This window comes from Scomber scombrus, chromosome 16 (assembly GCF_963691925.1).
Source record: "Scomber scombrus chromosome 16, fScoSco1.1, whole genome shotgun sequence".
Taxonomy (NCBI): Eukaryota; Metazoa; Chordata; class Actinopteri; order Scombriformes; family Scombridae; genus Scomber; species Scomber scombrus.
The window spans coordinates 15,101,291-15,118,868 of record NC_084985.1 but is presented as its reverse complement, the minus strand read 5'-3'; the positions used below and the strand labels follow the sequence as shown (position 1 = coordinate 15,118,868).

The following is a 17,578-nucleotide window of genomic DNA, read 5'->3' as shown; positions in this document are numbered from 1 at the left end:
TAAAAATATCAAGAATGTTTCTGGTTCCAGCTTCTCAAATGTTAGTGTTTGCTGCTTTGTTTGTGAATGGGATATTAACTATTAATCTTCAGGTTTTGGACTTTTAGTTGGACAAAAATAATTTGTTGTAACATTAATGGGCATATTCCCCCTTTTTATGACATTTAATAGACAAAAAAAAGTATATTCAATAATGAAAATAATTACTTGCAGTTTGTAGGGTACATGCAAACCCATGAAATATCAAAGGCTTGGTCCAAATAATAATCAGAAAATCAGAGATTTGTGGCGCCACTGGTTAAATTTGGATTACATTAGCCTGTGTGGCATGAATCATAGGAAAAAGAAGAAGCTGTTTGTTTTAAATAAGGTTTTAGGTGACCTCAGACTCAGTTCATGTGCCCTTGCTGATCAGGAAGCAGGGAGCGGGGGACAGACGAGGGAGGGAGGCCTGTTCTGATGACGCCTGCTCCCAGGGAAAAGTCACATCTGTGTCCTCTCCTAAGGTCAGCTCTTCCTCAGACTGTGCTGTAAAAAAAAAACTGCGCTGAGTAAACATGAAAACACACTCAGATTTGAAGGGTGCCTCACAGAAAGCGAAGGGGAGGGAGACATCTTGACAGCGTGTTTGGCGGCAGAGTCTGAGGAGGAGGTTACATCTGGTTTGAGGAGGAAGTGAGGCCTACAGCAACACACTCATACTGAAGAATATATAAGATCATAGCTGCTATTAAATCATTACATGCATCATTGTGCTAATAGGCCATTTTTCCACAGCAGACATTTTTACATGTCATAGCTGCAAAACCACAAGTGTAACTAATTACATTAATAAAGGTTTAATGTATATAGAATAGTATTAATTACACCTGTGCTTTCCTGTTATGACCATTCAAAATCTCACCTGTGAAAAAGCCCCATGAGTGACGTGACAGTTACATCACTGAAAATGAAGGATAGCTGGAAGGTAAAAAACAAAACAAAAATGAATGATCTTTTGAACTGTGTGTGTTTTTTCTGCTGCAATGAAGGGCTATACATGCTTCAACTTAATTTCACCCTGATTTTGGTCGGTTTTTTGTCATCTGAGACGTAATTTACTCATCGTAGTTTATGGACTAATAGATTCAATAAAAGTGAGAAGCTGCTGTTTTTATTTATTCAGCCTCACTTTCTTTGCATGTTCAGTGCTGTCTCAAATTTTCTCTATCATTCCAGATTTTCTTTCATTAGAAATACTGCAATAAGGAAAAAACCAACATAGTGTCTTAATAAGGACTGAAGGCGTAATTATTAAGGCGTAATAATGGCCACCACGTGCTGCCAGAACCGGTTCAGTGCATCTTGGCATTGAATCTACAAGTCTCTGAACTCTTCTGGAGGGATGGACAACATTCTTCCAAAATATTTTCCATAATATGGTGTTTTGTTGATGGTGGTGGAGAGTACTGTCTAACAAGTCAGTCTAAAATCTCCCATAGTTGTTCGATTAGGTTGAGACCTGATGCCTGTGAAGACCACAGCATATGATTCACATCATTTTCATACTAATCAAACCATTCAGTGACTCCTCACGCCCTATGCATGGGGGATTATCATCCTGGAAGAGACCACTGCAATCAGAATAGAAATGTTTCATTATAGGATAAAGGTAATCACTCAGATTAATACTTTGTATTAATTTGCAGTGACCCTTCCCTTTAAGGTGACAAGTGGACCCAAACCATGCCAGCAAAATGTCCCCCACAGTATAACAGAGCCACCGAATGGGTCAAGCATTAAGACCTGTACCTGTTTTTCCTTAATTTGTCACCCCTCTGGACATGTTCCTTTTTTTTAACAATGTCAAATGTGTCTCTCCAGTGCTCTCTTGTGGCCACATGCCAATACTACATTCACTTCACCAGCACAATTGTATTTTTTTTAGAACAGTCCTGCTGCAATGACAAACACATTCATTCCTATAATGTAACAGCTGACTTTTTTTTTTTTTTAAAGGGATTTTTATCTGGAAACAAAATGCTCAAAAATCATTTACAGAAATGCAAACTTCAGTATCTTAACATTTATTCAGGGGAAAAAAACTTTAGCAGAGACATCCAGACATCCAGAAACACAATGGAGGATAAAATCAATCAAATCAAGATCATAAATTTACAGGCAACCAACCTCAGATGAGGTCAGAATATTATCTTTCACAGAGAAAGTGTAACCGTGGTCTGAAACCATAATGCAAGAAAACAAACAGAAAAACAAACTAGACCAGCTTATCTAAAACAGTAGTTTTGTGTTTCAACTTGTTTTGTGTCACTCTAACCAGCAGAGAAGCTACAGTAGATCCCCCAGTGATCACTGATGTAGCGGCCACAGTCCAGCTTCTCCAGCCCCACCAAGGCCATGTGGTCAGGAGCCTGACGCGGGACTCCATCCTTGCTTGCAGGGCGGAAGTAGACCCGGTCGAAGCGACAGCGGCTTACGTAGGGAACGGTCTTGTTGTTGTTAGCTTTGGTGTCCCATGTGTAGCGGCAGTGCTCCTGCTTGCCCAGGCACTCCCAGACATCACAGACTTTGGAAGGCAGACCTACCTTGGCCACCTGAAACAGAACCAGGCCATGTATTATTAAAAAGGTAAATCTGTGATTACATTTATGGACAACAGTGCACTGGAAAAACCAGTGACTGACCTCTGTGTCCCTCAGGTTTGTGTCCCCTCCGAACACGACGGTGAGATCATCAGGTGCTTCCCTCATCCTCTGCATCACCACTCGCAGCTGCTTCATCCGCTCTTGTGCTTGGCCCTTACAGCTTTCGAGGTGGGATGTCATCAGACACAGCTTCTGCCCTTTGAAATTCACCTGATTTGCAAAGAATCAACATTACAACAAGCTATGAATTTAACTACATTGATTTTGATTATTTGGACAATTGACTGTGTGCACACCAACCTGGGCAACAAGCAGATTCCTCATCATTTGAGTGGTGGGGTAAGTTACTATCTCAGACTCCACCAGTTTGACTCGTGACTTCTTCAGCATTATCCCAGTGAAGTAACCTTCTTCACCACCTGGTCAGTACAAGTGAAGAAAAGCTGTGGTTTAAACAGCTGAGCTCCTGTATAATATGAGTGTGAGCCAACAAAGACTATGGAGGAGTGCAGACAAATCTGCAGTGAGAATACACACATCTCTGAACATGCCATACTTTACCTTCAATGATCAGGTAGCTGACGGCCCGTTTCTTCAAGTACTGGATATAAGGTGGAATGAGCTCCTGCAGGAACACCACATCAGGAGTGTATCTACATGAAAAGAAGATTCACTTTACAAGTCTTCCATCTGATAACTTGTGGGGAGACAGCTGAGAAGGCTAAAACCACTCTGATGCTAGTATGTCTAGCTGAGTCACATACTCTGATGTCTGTCAGCAGAGTTTCACCTAGACATCTGGATATCAATACAATATCAAGTGATTTTTACAAAGAGTTACAGTGTATAAACACAAGCTTACAAAACTAAGAAGGAGCACAGGCCCCTGGCACGTTCAGCAAGGTTGTCTGTGTCAAGTCCATCCACGTTCCAGGAGATCAGCGACAGTTTGTTGTTATCTTCCTCTGAGGGTTTGCTTGAGGAGGCAGGACTCTCTTCAGTCAAATCAATGCTGCAACATTTTCAGGAAATGTTAATTCAGAATTAAAGATAGCTGATAACATTCTCTCCACTGGCTGCCTGTTCGATTTGGGTTATTTGGGTCTGGCTCCAAGCTACACAAAATTTTGTGACACAAGTATCATGATAATATTGTATCTTGTAGCCTCTGGTGATTCCCACCCCTAATATGAACCAGTGCACAGCCTTGGATCCTCAGCTGGGTTTCCTGAGCCTTAAATCTATAGGTGACCTGGCTTTGACCGTCAGGGGCCCTCAGCCTTGGAATGACTTGCCTGAACAGATGAGCTTCACAGAATCAGTGATTTCTTTTAAATCACTTTTTATAGAAATACTTTTATGTGATGTCATCTTTTTATCTTCCATCTTTTTTTCTTCTCTGTACTGTATCTTCTTGTCTTCACTTTATTTTAAATTTATATTGTTTTTGCCTCTGTTGTTTTATTACTTTCTGAATATCCTGCTTTTGTTCTGTCTGTCAAAGCACTTTCTTAACTCTATTTTTAAAGGAGCTCTATAAATAAAATGTTTATTATTATAATGCACAATAACGTAGACAGTAACATAGTAGACAGCACACCAGTCTTGAGGAGGTTTTTCTCCAGTCTTCTGTCTCTTGGTTGGGGGTCCGGTCTCTCTCTCTGGAGAATCTTCTACTTCAAATACTTTCTCCATGTCAGCCTCAAAGAATGAGTTTAAAGCTCTCTGAAAGTGGTGAGAGAGAAAAAGACCACACTAGTAAATAAATGAGGGTCTATTCAACCACATGCCATAATTTACCAACTGCATGAATATATTTATTTCATTCAAAGGCCAAAGTAGTTTTTCACACTTCTGTTAGCCAGGGAGGCAAACACCAAATTAGCAAGCAAACCTTTTGAATACAAGAGTCTAATTATTAGCTGCACCTAATATAGCTTGTCCTCTAACTCATAGTTCTAATCTGACATGTGGATATCCCTTATTATATACAGAACTGATACAGAACTCAGAAAGCTGCATTCACTTATTACGCTCCTCATTGGTGGAATAAGCTTCAGGATTCCCTTAAATTAGAAACATTTTGTATCACTAGACCATTTTAAGATTGTTGGATGATGTTTTATCCTTTTATTCTTAGCATGTCTTTAACATTTCATTAATGTGTTAAATTATAGCTGGATTATAGCTAGTTTTCATCTGCAGTCCCTTCAGTTGGCCAATATTAAAGGCTTGTGTACTTACTTACTATTTATTGTTCTTTATTCTTTCTATTGATGCTCTTTTTATTTTTGCTATCCACTTGCTGCTGCGATAATGTACATTTCCCCACTGTGGGACTAATAAAGGAATATATTATTTTATCTGACAGAGCTGAAAAGCTTTTAGCAGACTTTATAATTTGGTTTTAATGTGCTAATTGCACTGCAGTTATGGCTTTCCCCTGAGTTGTGGCTTTCACAGAGAATGCTGACTGCCATTTATGTTTTTTTGTAAGATTGCTGGTTTTACTCTTTTTACACTTTTTGTTATATGACTTGGTTGTGTGTCCCCTGAGTAAATAAAGGTTTCTATTCATATCCTAAATTGCATGCTGCAGCAGTAAAATAGTGTACTTGTTAGCCACCACTTATAGTGTTTAACCTTCCAGCTAATGTCATATCACACAGTTGTGTTATGGTGTAGCTGCTGTACCTCCATCTCCCAGTCATTTTCTGCCAGGTAGCACTGAGCCACAGCGATGTCTGTTCCCGCTACAGCAGCAAACTCATCGCAGAGACGACTTCTGTTTTCTTCTACATTAGAAACTGACGCTTTGTCCGAGTCTGAGGAAGCAGCCATTTTATTTAGCTGCTAGTTTAACTCGTAGAGCAACACTAAAAAAAGTGGACATTAAATGCAAATATTCATCATGTTTTGGCTCTTTGGAAGTTATGAGGTGTCACAGTGAAAAACTTCCGGCTGAACTTTATCAAGTCCAACAGAACAGATAACTACGCATTATTAAAACTCAACCACTCTAAATATACAATTAGTAATACATGTCAACATATGTTTCCATTATCGTGCAGCTACTTTTCTTTCTTACGTATAAATCTGGTCGATAAGCAGCTCAGCTATTTTGTCTAGTTTCACTCGGACGATTTTCCAAACGCAACTATTTCCGGTGTGAAGTAAACATATCTTTGACATTGGCCCACCGGGTTTATTAAAGTTAAATATGGCTTCGCTGTCTTTAAACACGCTAAAACAAGTAATGAGAGCCATGGTAGATAACCCAGGCTTCGACAGAGTCATGAAGAAGGTAAAGAAACACATTCCGTCACATTTCTTCGTCGTTTTAAGACTTTTCCTGTGAATGGGAAACATTCCGTAACTCCTGTGTTTGCAGTTAAAACAGCACTCACCTGTTTTCCATAAACACATCGTCCCACTGTGACAGATAACTATGTGTTTTCTCAGGTGGACATTTTGTCTGCCGCCCCAGGTAAGGTGGTGTGTGAGCTGCGGGTGGAAGAGGAGCACACTAACCGGGGAGGGACGCTGCACGGCGGGTTGACAGCCACACTGGTCGATGTCATCTCCACCGTGGCTATCATGAACAGTGACAGGGGGGCACCGGGGGTCAGTGTGGACATGAACATAACGTGAGTCCATGAACGGTGAAAACCTTCAAAATATATATATTTATTCCGCTCCAGAAAACTCTGGCTTCAGGTGTAGATTAATGTATGTAATTATAATGGACACTTGAGCTTTCAAATAAACAAATGTACACTAAAAATTGCAATGGTAGGGTTCATAAGTTCATAACTAATAGAGCCTGGCCGATATACTGGCCTGTCAAATATATATCGGTATCAGTATATTTCTTGTTTTTTTCCCCTGTTTTTTGTTCAGTTTATTTTTTAACATTTTACTTCCCAACATGAAGGTTTAAATGCTATTTCCAAGTTTCCCCACACTGCTGGGAATAAAAATGATTAAAAAGATACAAGATTTATAGAATACATTTTGAATACTTAACATTAATTTATATTTATGGGCCTAAAAGTGACTAAATGTAAATATGTGCTATTTTACTTGTGTATCTTTTATTTAAATGTATTACCTGGGTTAAGAAAACCTCCCTAATGTTCGGTCAAAATAACAAATCTCACTGGTCTTGATTTCAGATGTAAGAAAACAGAACTTGTTAATTTATCTTCCAGGTTTTCATGGCAGGAAACAGAAACCCTGAAAATATGTCATGTCTTGTTTTAAAATGGATATGAATTGAACTCCACACTATCATCTTAACCCGACCCGATTAAAGATTAATCTCTTAACTATGAATGACTGTGAAAACGTGACTATCTTACAGATACATGAATGCTGCCAAGATTGGAGAGGACGTACTCATCACTGCTCAGGTTCTAAAGCAAGGGCGGACTTTGGCGTTTGCCACTGTGGACCTCACCAGCAAGGCCACAGGGAAGCTCATAGCACAAGGAAGACACACCAAACACCTTGGCAGCAGCTAAACTGTCTCCAGTCTGTGCCTATCTGTAAATCACATGATCAAGTCGCTCTACTGTCATAACAATGAACTCTAAGCATGTAAATTAACCTCTGCCTGTAAATAGTTTGACTGTGTGTAAAATGTAGTTAACAGTGGTGTGTGCAACAAATCCTGCTCATGGCTAGTTACTTAATGACGTGCTGTTACCACAGTCACATATTGCAGTTACAGAGAAACGAATATCTGTATGGCCTGAGTCAACTTTGACCTCACTGTATCAATGATTCATGCACATGCAATAAAACAAATGGACAAGAGTTCTGCTTTCAAAATTTGCACTGTATTGGGATATGCTCAGCAGTATTGATTTGAGAATCAACAGAAAAAAACCCAGAAGTTACACGCCTTATACCCTTTCAACTGAACACACTGAATCAACAAATTATTTGTACTATGTACTTCATATTCTTTGACAAGTAAAGCCTGCAAACCCCAATTTTAATTTGATGAGCATGGCAGCAAATTATCCTTAATTTTAGTAGGTCAAATTAAACAAAAACAAAAAATCAGTTAGCTTCAGCAACTTGTGTTAGGTAAGTTAAGTTTAAACAAAAGTATGTCACCATTTCAGTTTCTCACCAACCCACATCCCAAATAAAACAAAAACATAAAACATCAGATTTCAGTAGCTTAAATGAAATAGTGCATGAACGGCTTGAACGGTGACAATGACCTTCAACATCTAACCAACATGTCTCAACTTTGTGTACAATGCCTTTCAAGTCACTCAAGATTTTAGCAAAGGCCTGCCTAGCAATTTTCAGAGGAAAGCAAATGACACCAAAACATTTCTTTAAAAGTCCAGCAAAAAACTAAGGCGGTTTATAAGAAGCAATACCTACACCATATGATTTGACAAACATTGTTCATCTTGTTATCTTTGCTTACACGGGTGTTTTAACACCTATTCACACCTGTCCTTGGTCAAAAGATTGTATAAAGTTGTTCTAGAAACCCCATTGACATTACAAGCTTTAACAATCCTTTCTTATGACAACAAGGATATAAAACACGTCCATCTGAGAACCACCGTGAAGACCTGTGTATTGTTTGTTCCTGTTTTGATGCAACATAAAGAGTTCCTTCAATGACCGGTGCTGTTGACAGTGCGGCTCCAAGAGAACAACCAACCACTCAAAATCAATGTTCGTGCAGGTTCAAATAAACAAAACTGGATGAGTGAGTAGAAGGGAATGAAGAGGGAGTGAAATAAAAAACAACAACTGGGGAACCAATCCAAAAATGGCAGAGAGAAGAGGAGGAACATTGGGAGCGTGAGGGAAAACAAGGATGGGAACTGAATCAGCTTCAGGTCAGGGAGGGAGAACGAGTAGTTAACAAAAAAGGAGAGATCCAAGCACAAGTTCAAATCTTTTTTTAAAGGAAAACTGGTGGAGATGAGTACATCAATTTGCTTCTGAAGGCTTAGGCAGGAGGGTGGGGGAAGGGCTTTTCCCTATGTGGCTGGGTGGAGCAGGAAGCCTTAATCAGGCATGTATGGTCGGAGGTGATCCTCGATGTCTCCAACACCCCAGCAGGTCAGCTGGTCCTGGGGCAAGTACAGGCAGAGGCTGCACAACTTGAAAACTGTGGCCTTGGTTTTAGGAGTCTGCAAAAGATTATTACAAAGAAAATGAGCAGGAAATGTGTTTGGAGGCCAAATAAAGCAGCTGGTGGTGGCATCTTTGAAAGCTTTTCACAACTATATATACACTGACTCACCTGTAAGTGCTGTCTATCCATAAAGAGAAATACAGACTGAGTTGGGTTGTTCATGACCATTCCAGCCTTGTCTTTACGACCCAAAGCATGCAAGCACTGCTTCTCATAGTCTCCATGATGAAATTCAAACTTGGCCTGTGAATCAGATGATAGATTTATGAGCAAAGGGGACATTTTGGGTACATTCAGCCACAACAAAGGCATTCAGTTACAATCAAAAAATGACAACAGCCTTCAAACGTTTACAGCTTGAGGGATCTGAGAAGGTGCAAAGCTCCGACCTGAACAGGCCTAAAGGGTTCGTCATCAGCCCCCTTCCATCTGGAGAACAGCAGACAGACAATCTTCTCAATATCATTGCGTGGCCAAAGGATGAAGTCCATCTCCTGTGTGCAGCCTATCACATCCTGTGAGAAAAGAACAAATTATTAACACGTTAGCAAGATGTTGTCTTCTTCAAACCATTGCCGCTCCAAAGACGGTTCACTTACCCTTCGCATCGACTGGTATCGGGGGGCGTGTAGTTGCACAACGTCTTTTTGCAGGAGTTCTATCGAACTCTCTAAAGAGTAGCTGGAATCCCGCACACCTCGTAAGATGTTTTCTTCATAGTTGTTAGTCATCACTGGCACCACTTCAGCTACCTCAAAAAGTGCAGACTTCTTTTTCTGTAAAGACAACAACAAAAACATATATTTAATCATTTTGGCTTGATCGTGTAATGAAGAGCAAGTTTTTTCTAGGACATTAGCTTCCATGAGATTTGTGCATTTTAAGATCATGTCAGGACTTTAATTCTTTCGTTTTACTGACAAACCTTTTCTTTGAAAACGAAGGCTATATAAATCTTGAAGTCAAACTGATCAGCCAAAGATTCCCTTTTCTTCCGCAGTTGAGCTCGAAGTCGACTTCTTGTTTGATTTCTTCGTGAAGTTGGGTCTCCCATGGTTAGATTTTGATGGCAGCGTCTTCTCTTGTGCAGAATATTTTTGTCTACACTCTCTATTTTGTATTTATACGTTGGATAAAGGATGGAGCGAGCTACCCTTTGCAGAAACAACGCATCAAACAACTCTAGATCTGTGAAATACCCACTAACTACCAACTGAAAAGGTCAGCAAATCTAAAAGAAAACTAAGTCATTTTAATTTTTTTTTGTAAAAAGGGCAGTGTTGAGGAGGGGAATGATCAACAAGCTAAGACTACATCTCCTTATTACTTATTCAAAAATCCATGTTTTAAGACATGACTTTAAAGCCAAATGAGCTTGTTTTCAACCTGCCATCGACACAGGATTACAACGGAGATTTAAATGAAAGAGCAACTCAAATTTGACTTGACTTTTCCTTCTGTAGATGTTACTGAAATGAACAGAAGCAGCTGCTACTATAAAAACCCCATATCGGCGATATATATTATTTTTTTGCTAGTGAAATTGAGGACTACAGAGACTAGCAAGCTGACAAATATTCTACTAATTGGGTCATTTCAAAGTCCCCTCATCCATGGCTGTCTTTTTTTGTGTGTGTGTTTGTTTCTCTTGTCGAGCGTTATTTGCGTGTTACAGACAGGTTGGGGATACAGACGAACATGGCAGATAAATACAGATGCCAGGAGATATTGGCACCGGGTAACATCGAAGACTACTGCGAAAGTAACTTGACATTTCCTTGACTTTTTACTGCCACTCATTTGGCCCACGGCCCGCGGTGCTGCCACTGCTGATAGTCATGATGCGGGCGTATTTTTAGCACACTAGCTAAGGTGAGCTAGCTAGCAAGCTAATCTAGGCATTCACTTCTCAGACACTAACTAGTAGTGAACCGACGATAAAGCTACATCTTATCTTCTTGACGGCTTGGCTTAATTGAGGCCTGTGTGTTGGTTGGCTAGCTAGCGTACAGTCATCTTTTCACGCGTTTACATTTTCTCGCTTGCTTCAATATGACTGCCAGTGCTGTGAGAGTCAAGAGACCTGCAGGGGGTTGACTGACCTAGCTGGTTTTGCCTGTGCTCAGCATTTTTTCTTTTTAGCTTTTTTTGTTGTTGCTACCAGTCGTGTCTTGTCAACAACTTCATCGACGGATAATTAAGATAATTCAACAAGCCAACCAAACGACTAAAAAACACAACCTTAACAAAATCTTTCCCCTCTTATTTGTTTTCCCTTTCTCTCTTTCCCCTCCTTCACGTCTGAAGTTTCGAGGTGTTTTGCTGCGCTTGTTTTTCTTTCTCTTCCTTTTCTTCCGTCGTCACAACCTCCGACTCGCCCTGCTGCATGCCATGTCAAGATAAATCGACAATCCAGCTGAAATCCTCCGCTCTTTCAGTCGATGTGTGGCGGTGCGTGTCTCCCGGCGGGCCCATAGTTAACGGCGAGTCGTCCAACGTTTGTGTCCGTTTGGTTTCTTTGTGTGTGTGTGTTGCTGTTTTATAGCTAATAATGGCACAAACACACACACACATACACACACAAGCTCGTCGATCCACAAGCCTCCCCAAAATGGCTACGCAGACAACTACAGAGATGTGACGTATGTTGTCACATGACCGCAGCGAGGAAGAAAAACAACAGCGTTTTTATTTATTTATCATTAATAATATTAATGCAAATTAAAGTATAAACCTTTTTTTTTTCTTAAAAAGGTATTTATTGAATAGAATATACAGTAGAATACACAAAAATATACAAACAACCAGTCATTCCAGTTCATGAATAAATAAATAGATAAAATGAGGTATAAAGAAGATAATATCAATAGAAATAAAGGGAAAAAACATTAAATGAAAAAGAAAATCTGAATAGATTTTGATAACATACTATTTAATTTTCTTATTTTTTTATACAGTGTAGAGACTCAAAATAATATTTTATTTCAATTGAAAATAACTTAAATTATAGCGTTGTTTTGGATTTGTGGATATGAAATTTTCAACAAAATAAAAAGGTTTATAATGCTACAAATATTGATATTTTGATACACAAAACAGGAAATAATACTTTGTTCTTTACAATACAGATCTAATGTGCAGTTTTAGTTTAAAAAAACAAAATAAAACACAAAATGAGCAATTACAAAATAAATGAATAACATCCTCTATTTCAGTTTTGCAAAAAACATTTGTCATCCATTTCTAAAAATCAAAAACAGGTATACATGTTGGATAGATGCTGAGTAATATTTTTAGATGTAGTTTTCTAATTTTGTTTGATATTAAAAATTTAAAAGGAACAATCCGCGCTCTACGCCAACTTATGTCTTCACAGTGAGAATCCAAGAACATTTTATCACGTGGTGTTTATTTCCTAGTGTTGTAAAAAAAATTTCTGATACATTTGTTGGTACATTTGTTACTCATAAACTCAATGCCATTTATATAAAGCATACATTGAGAACTATGAATATTGTGTTGCTTTTTATAGCCTAACTTTGTAAATAGAGAGATTTTAGTAATATGTTCATTGTTGCACATTATTGATTTGTGTGGAGAAAAATCATGTGTATAACACAGCTTCCATGCCTTCAGAGCTTGTTGATAAAGTACGAACCTTGTTTCTATAATACAACACGTGCATGGGTGTTAACAATACATGCATGCACAGTACTAAAAACAAAAACAAAACAAAAATAATATATATATACATATATACATTGTATTGATACGATTTTGCAAATAGCTTGAGTGCATTCTTCCATTTGTTGATATGGTGCTTAACTAAATATTTATATCTATGAATAAAGCATTTACACAACAAAATCATGTTGTTTACCTGAAAGTCCAAGTTTTTTCTTATTCATAAGTACTCCACCTTTAATTGACATTACAGTTAGAGGGTGTGTTCATCAATCAATCAATCAATCAATCAATCAATCAAAGCCAAAGTTCCTGCACTGATTATCTACACTCTCACAGAATCCACATTAGTTGTTATTCCAATTAAATTAACAAAACATTTCTAATTACAAGACATAAAATGCTACTGGCACGGTACAATTACAAAATAAATGAACAACATCCTCTTTTTCAGTTTTACAAAAAGAGCATTTGTCATCTGTTTCTAAAAATCTAGAAAGGTAAACATTTGTTGGATAAATGTTGTGTAAAATGTTCACAAGTCTCTCATAATAAACTACATCCCGGACTATGACGACATGGGATGTTACGATCAATAAAGTTTCAATGAAAAAAAGAAATTCCTCGTGAGCTCGTGACTAATCTTAACCATGTGACTGAATGGGCGTATTTAAGCTCCTGGCGCGAGATCTTCAGAAGAAAGAAAGGTGACCGCATCAACAGGGAAGTACTTCGCATTATACAGTAAGTGGATTTAACTTTTAGCTACTTTATAAGAGTCTCATTTTAATCGTCGCCAGCTCACCTTGTAAATTAGTATTTTAAAAAGGTAATGAGTTCGCGTTTTACCTTTTTACAAGGTAAACAGTTAGTGGCAGGCCTTGTGTGTCGCAACATAAAAGCCCATTCGCTTTTTCTTTAAAAAAAAAAAAAAAAAAACTTTTATGTTTATAATTGTCTTCACAGGTCCGTGGAAGAAAATGAGTGCCAGTGGAAAGCTTAAACACACCCAGCAGAGGTCTAATGAGAACATAAAGGTGAGTAACGTTGTCGATGGATTCTGTGTTAAAAATGTGTTTTCTCTAAGTGAATGTCCACCAAATGTATTGTAACAGTTAAAGATTGTGGGTAAGGGGTAATTATCACGATATATTATTGCTGGTGGATGGCATCATCACACAGGCCATTCTGCAGCTGGAGCTCAGTATCTGTAGATGAGACAGGGAAGATTTTTCATTGTACAAACTTTTGTAAATAACTGCTTTCCATAGATGACAGAAATGAGACTGCATGGACTGGATGTTTTTCAGTTCAAGCACAGGATGACGGCTGTTTTTACCGCATATTGTTAAAAAAAAATACAATAGAGGGCATTGTGGAAGGGGAATTACACCCCATCAGCATAACTTGAAATGCATACAGTGGTTACTGATACATACATTAACATAGGTTAATGAATTTTGAGCTGGAATAACCATTTGTTAGGTCATAGTAGGAAAAGCAAAGGTCTAAATGACACCTGAATGACGAGCCATTGTTGGTATTAGCTCTTCTTACTATGTGAAAATGTCTCTGAAAAGTCTTATTGGAGCAGATTGGTTTTAAATGACAGCAACAATGAGAGACAATCTCAGTATTGTATTGAATGGTAAAAGACTATCTGTCTCTGAGTGATATTCAAGAAAACCTCAAATTTGTCTGCGCAGTGTTGTTGCACATTAGGCACAACATGTTTGCCCACTTGGCTCTGGCTCCTGGCTAGACAAAAGTGGGTGTTTTTGAATTCTACATGGCTGCACTTCAAAGTAGTTTCTGACATTGTCTCCCTAACAACTCAAAATCACCTTTTTGTATGGGAATGAAACACACAAGCGGTGTTGTGACGCTGTAGCCAAACATTAACAAACTGCTTTGTAATGAACCTTGAAGGAAAAACTTTCCCACGGCTGTTGAAAGAATGTAGGAACTGCCCCTGTTCCCACACCTGTAGGTCTGTTTCACATGGCAGCGTTGTGTAAGCCACTTCACTTATGCCCTCTGCCATGGTGACAGTGTAACTAAAGTAAAGCATGAAAAGTGATGCTAAGCCTCAGTGAATAGAGACTTTGAAAATTAACACAGGTCAGTTTTTTTTTTTTCATGTGACTCAATCTTGAGTTTCAAGATTCACCTGGGAGGGATGTACGTCACTGTTCTAGCAGCAGCTTATCTTCTGTGTTTTTACATGGTGGTATCTTACATTTCTAAACTACATATGGTCACATTTTTAACTGTACTTTTTGATGTCTTCCAGAGCTTTTTCAGCCCATCTCAAAAGACAATGGGACCCCCCAGGCAAACCCTGCAAGTCCTCCAACTCTCGGCTGTCAACAAAAATTTGGGAAGATGTCAGGTAAGCACTGTCTCGTTGAAGTAATTTGATTTGGTTAGTGACAGAACGAGTCTATCAATCTGTGTAGCGGTCTGTATGTCATGTATGTATGTGTATGTTAAAAAAACAACTCCCTGACTTCTAAGCTAATTTTCTCTTTAGGCAGGAAAGGTCATTCCTAAACGGAAACAGTGGAGTGCAGAAGAAACCAGAGGTCCAAAGAGGGGGAAGGTAGAAGTCAAATCGACCCAAACAGAAGAATCTCAGTGTTTGACAGATGGCATGTCCAATGAAGCATATGAACTCATGGTCAAAGGTAGGAAGGGTGTTACAAAAGTGCACTTACTACTAAATTGGGGCCTCTACCCCAAAAACCTTTTTGATTTTTAGCTTCAACTTAAATTTCTATTTCGGTTTTAGAAACACCACCCTCCTCTTACTGGAAAGAGGTAGCAGAGGAGCGAAGGAAGGCCTTGTACAATGTTCTACAGGAGAACGAGAAGGTGAGTTAATCACTAAGAGACTGCTAATGTTTAGCTGTCAACTGAGCTGTTCCCACACTCCCACCGACTGAGTCGACCTTATTTGGCTTCAGTCCAGCTGGCATTGGATTTTGAATTAACTCTGTGTCTGAATGCACTCATTGAAATCAGTTTATTTAACTTTAAGCAACTGTAGTGAAGGTGACAATCCTGTAATAAAATCTGACTTACTATACACTCATTTGGGGTGGATTATATGGAGATCCAAAAGTTGGGGCCTAATGCTCCACTGTTCCCAGCAGCTTTCATTTTATATTCTGAATGCTTCAGTGAGTGATTGCTGGGTGTTTTGAAGTGGTTTACTTTAATTTAATCTTAGTTAAATTTGCCCATTGTGCCATGGCTTTGCTTTGATACACCCGCCCTTTTGATCTTGCTGTCTGTGCTTAATGTTTTGTTGTTGGGTTTTTTTCCCCCTAAACCAGTTACACAAAGACATCGAGGCCAAAGAGGAACAGATAACACAGCTTAAGGGTGACAATGAAGAGCTGCAAGAGCTGGCACAACATGTACAGTACATGTCTGACATGATTGAGGTATGGACATCAGCATTGCTAGTCTGTTATATCACACTAAAGACACAATGTTTTTGTTTGACATTTTGTGTACACAGTAACACACCTTTTAATCACAGGCATGTCCTCCAGGACAGTTTGAATTGAAGCATAACTGCATAAACTTTCATTTTAATCTTATGTTTTATTTATTTAAATGTTTTAATTACTCTTTGCTCCAGAGTTCATTTGTCACATGTTTGGATATACAGGGTGGTAACAAAACTATTTACACTCTATCATATTATTATATATATTTTAGAGGCTGACTGGGAAGAGCCCAGACAATCTGGAGGAATTGAGGGAGATGGCCCTTGATGTGGAAGAGGAGGATGAAGATGAGCTGGTAGATGACAGTGAAGTGGCTGGTCATGAGGAGGAGGAGGAGGAAGAAGACTCTGATTGCTATCAGAGTGATGCAGAGGAAGAAGACTCTGATTGCTATCAGAGTGATGCAGAGGAAGAACAGACCTCAGACCATGAACAAGTGGGACCCTCAGAGCAGGATTAACTGACACAACTCTGGCATCTCCATGGGACATTGACCTTCTTAACCAGGTCAGCAGATCTTAGCCAGTGTGCTTCTGCAGCATCAAGTAGCCATCCATTTGAGCCTTTTTTCTTCTTGAATTCTTGAACACCTGTGATTTTATACTTTTAAAGCCTTGAACAGAAGGGGCTGTCATCTTTTTACATTATATTTAACGTTTGCTATAAACGCCCGTGCTTTCTCTACTGTGACAGTCAATTTGTTGTGGAAAAAGGTCTATTGAGGCAATTTTTTTTTTTTTTTTGCACCAACAGATGGTGTTAAGTTCACTGCCACATGTGGCCCAGAGTACAGGCCTCAAGTGTTTGTTTACAGTGTAAAATTGTGTAATGTTATGGCAGAGTTGTGTACATATGGTTAATGTAAAATTAAACTTTTTTTAAAAGAAATCTGACTGAGGCTTCATGTTTAAATGGGATTTAGGAATGAGTCAGAATGTTTGTTTGGTAAACTGGCTTTGCAAGACAGACTTGCTTCTCAAAAGAGGGGGGGAAAACAGCTTCCAGTTTCTCCATTAAACTGCTGGAGGTCTCAATGGGAAAGATCATGTTAGGAGCAACCTTGTAAACAAACCTGGGGCCTGTTTCAGGAAGCAGGTTTAAATGAGTTAAAACCTTAACTCTAGGTTGACCAACTCTGAGCTGTCAAACTCAGTTTTCAGTTTCAGAACAGGTGTTAACCGTTAGTTCAATCAACTGAGTGAAGCTCGTACATGAGATGCCAAGCCCTCATCAATGGAGCACAGATAACATGATTCACCATGGCAACAGGAGAAACAAAGGGCTCAGTCCTCCTACTTCTCCCCAGTGGAGTTAGAAATATTAATGAATGCATGCAGATAACTATATTAAGAAAAACAATATAGTAGCAGCAGCAAAAGAACATGAGCTGGTGTGGCAGAAAATTACTGACAGTCAATGTGAGTATTTTTAAAAACGTTTTCTCGAGTGGTCCACTTCAACATTTATAGTGTGTGTGCGTGGCACATTTATTATTCATGCAGACCCCAACGGGTACAAAACGTAGGCCTACTTGGCAGCAACTGAATACGAAATAT

The 17,578-nt window shown here is 38.9% G+C and overlaps 5 protein-coding genes across 7 annotated transcripts in view; 3 read left to right on the top strand and 2 right to left on the bottom strand.

The window, feature by feature from the left end:
• Window positions 1-17,578, top strand: part of LOC133995855 (antizyme inhibitor 1-like) — a 547,935-nt gene that overhangs the window by 310,908 nt on the left and 219,449 nt on the right. The gene's annotated exons all lie outside the window — the stretch shown is intronic.
• On the bottom strand, window positions 2,081-6,192 carry tdp2b (tyrosyl-DNA phosphodiesterase 2b). 2 transcript variants are annotated; one of them, XM_062435549.1, is made up of 7 exons: window positions 6,053-6,192; window positions 4,246-4,370; window positions 3,508-3,657; window positions 3,207-3,298; window positions 2,946-3,064; window positions 2,685-2,855; window positions 2,081-2,594 (listed from the first exon to the last, which is right to left on the bottom strand). In XM_062435549.1, the coding sequence occupies exons 2-7, from the start codon at window positions 4,338-4,340 to the stop codon at window positions 2,313-2,315; spliced, it is 909 nt and encodes a 302-aa protein (XP_062291533.1). In that variant the 5' UTR covers window positions 4,341-4,370; window positions 6,053-6,192; the 3' UTR covers window positions 2,081-2,312. The 2 variants fall into 2 exon arrangements, with proteins under 2 accessions (XP_062291533.1, XP_062291532.1); XM_062435548.1 differs by lacking the exon at window positions 6,053-6,192 and adding an exon at window positions 5,340-5,633.
• Window positions 5,826-8,429, top strand: acot13 (acyl-CoA thioesterase 13). The gene is made up of 3 exons (XM_062435553.1): window positions 5,826-5,949; window positions 6,108-6,292; window positions 7,009-8,429. The coding sequence occupies exons 1-3, from the start codon at window positions 5,866-5,868 to the stop codon at window positions 7,166-7,168; spliced, it is 429 nt and encodes a 142-aa protein (XP_062291537.1). The 5' UTR covers window positions 5,826-5,865; the 3' UTR covers window positions 7,169-8,429.
• Window positions 7,471-11,430, bottom strand: c16h6orf62 (chromosome 16 C6orf62 homolog). Its single transcript, XM_062435552.1, has 5 exons — window positions 9,746-11,430; window positions 9,420-9,596; window positions 9,210-9,335; window positions 8,929-9,063; window positions 7,471-8,815 (listed from the first exon to the last, which is right to left on the bottom strand). The coding sequence occupies exons 1-5, from the start codon at window positions 9,872-9,874 to the stop codon at window positions 8,690-8,692; spliced, it is 693 nt and encodes a 230-aa protein (XP_062291536.1). The 5' UTR covers window positions 9,875-11,430; the 3' UTR covers window positions 7,471-8,689.
• Window positions 13,231-16,887, top strand: gmnn (geminin DNA replication inhibitor). 2 transcript variants are annotated; one of them, XM_062435550.1, is made up of 7 exons: window positions 13,231-13,248; window positions 13,471-13,541; window positions 14,798-14,896; window positions 15,038-15,191; window positions 15,296-15,378; window positions 15,843-15,953; window positions 16,234-16,887. In XM_062435550.1, exons 2-7 carry the CDS (start codon window positions 13,485-13,487, stop codon window positions 16,480-16,482), a joined length of 753 nt encoding a protein of 250 aa, XP_062291534.1. In that variant the 5' UTR covers window positions 13,231-13,248; window positions 13,471-13,484; the 3' UTR covers window positions 16,483-16,887. The 2 variants fall into 2 exon arrangements, with proteins under 2 accessions (XP_062291534.1, XP_062291535.1); XM_062435551.1 differs by lacking the exons at window positions 13,231-13,248; window positions 13,471-13,541 and adding an exon at window positions 14,535-14,625.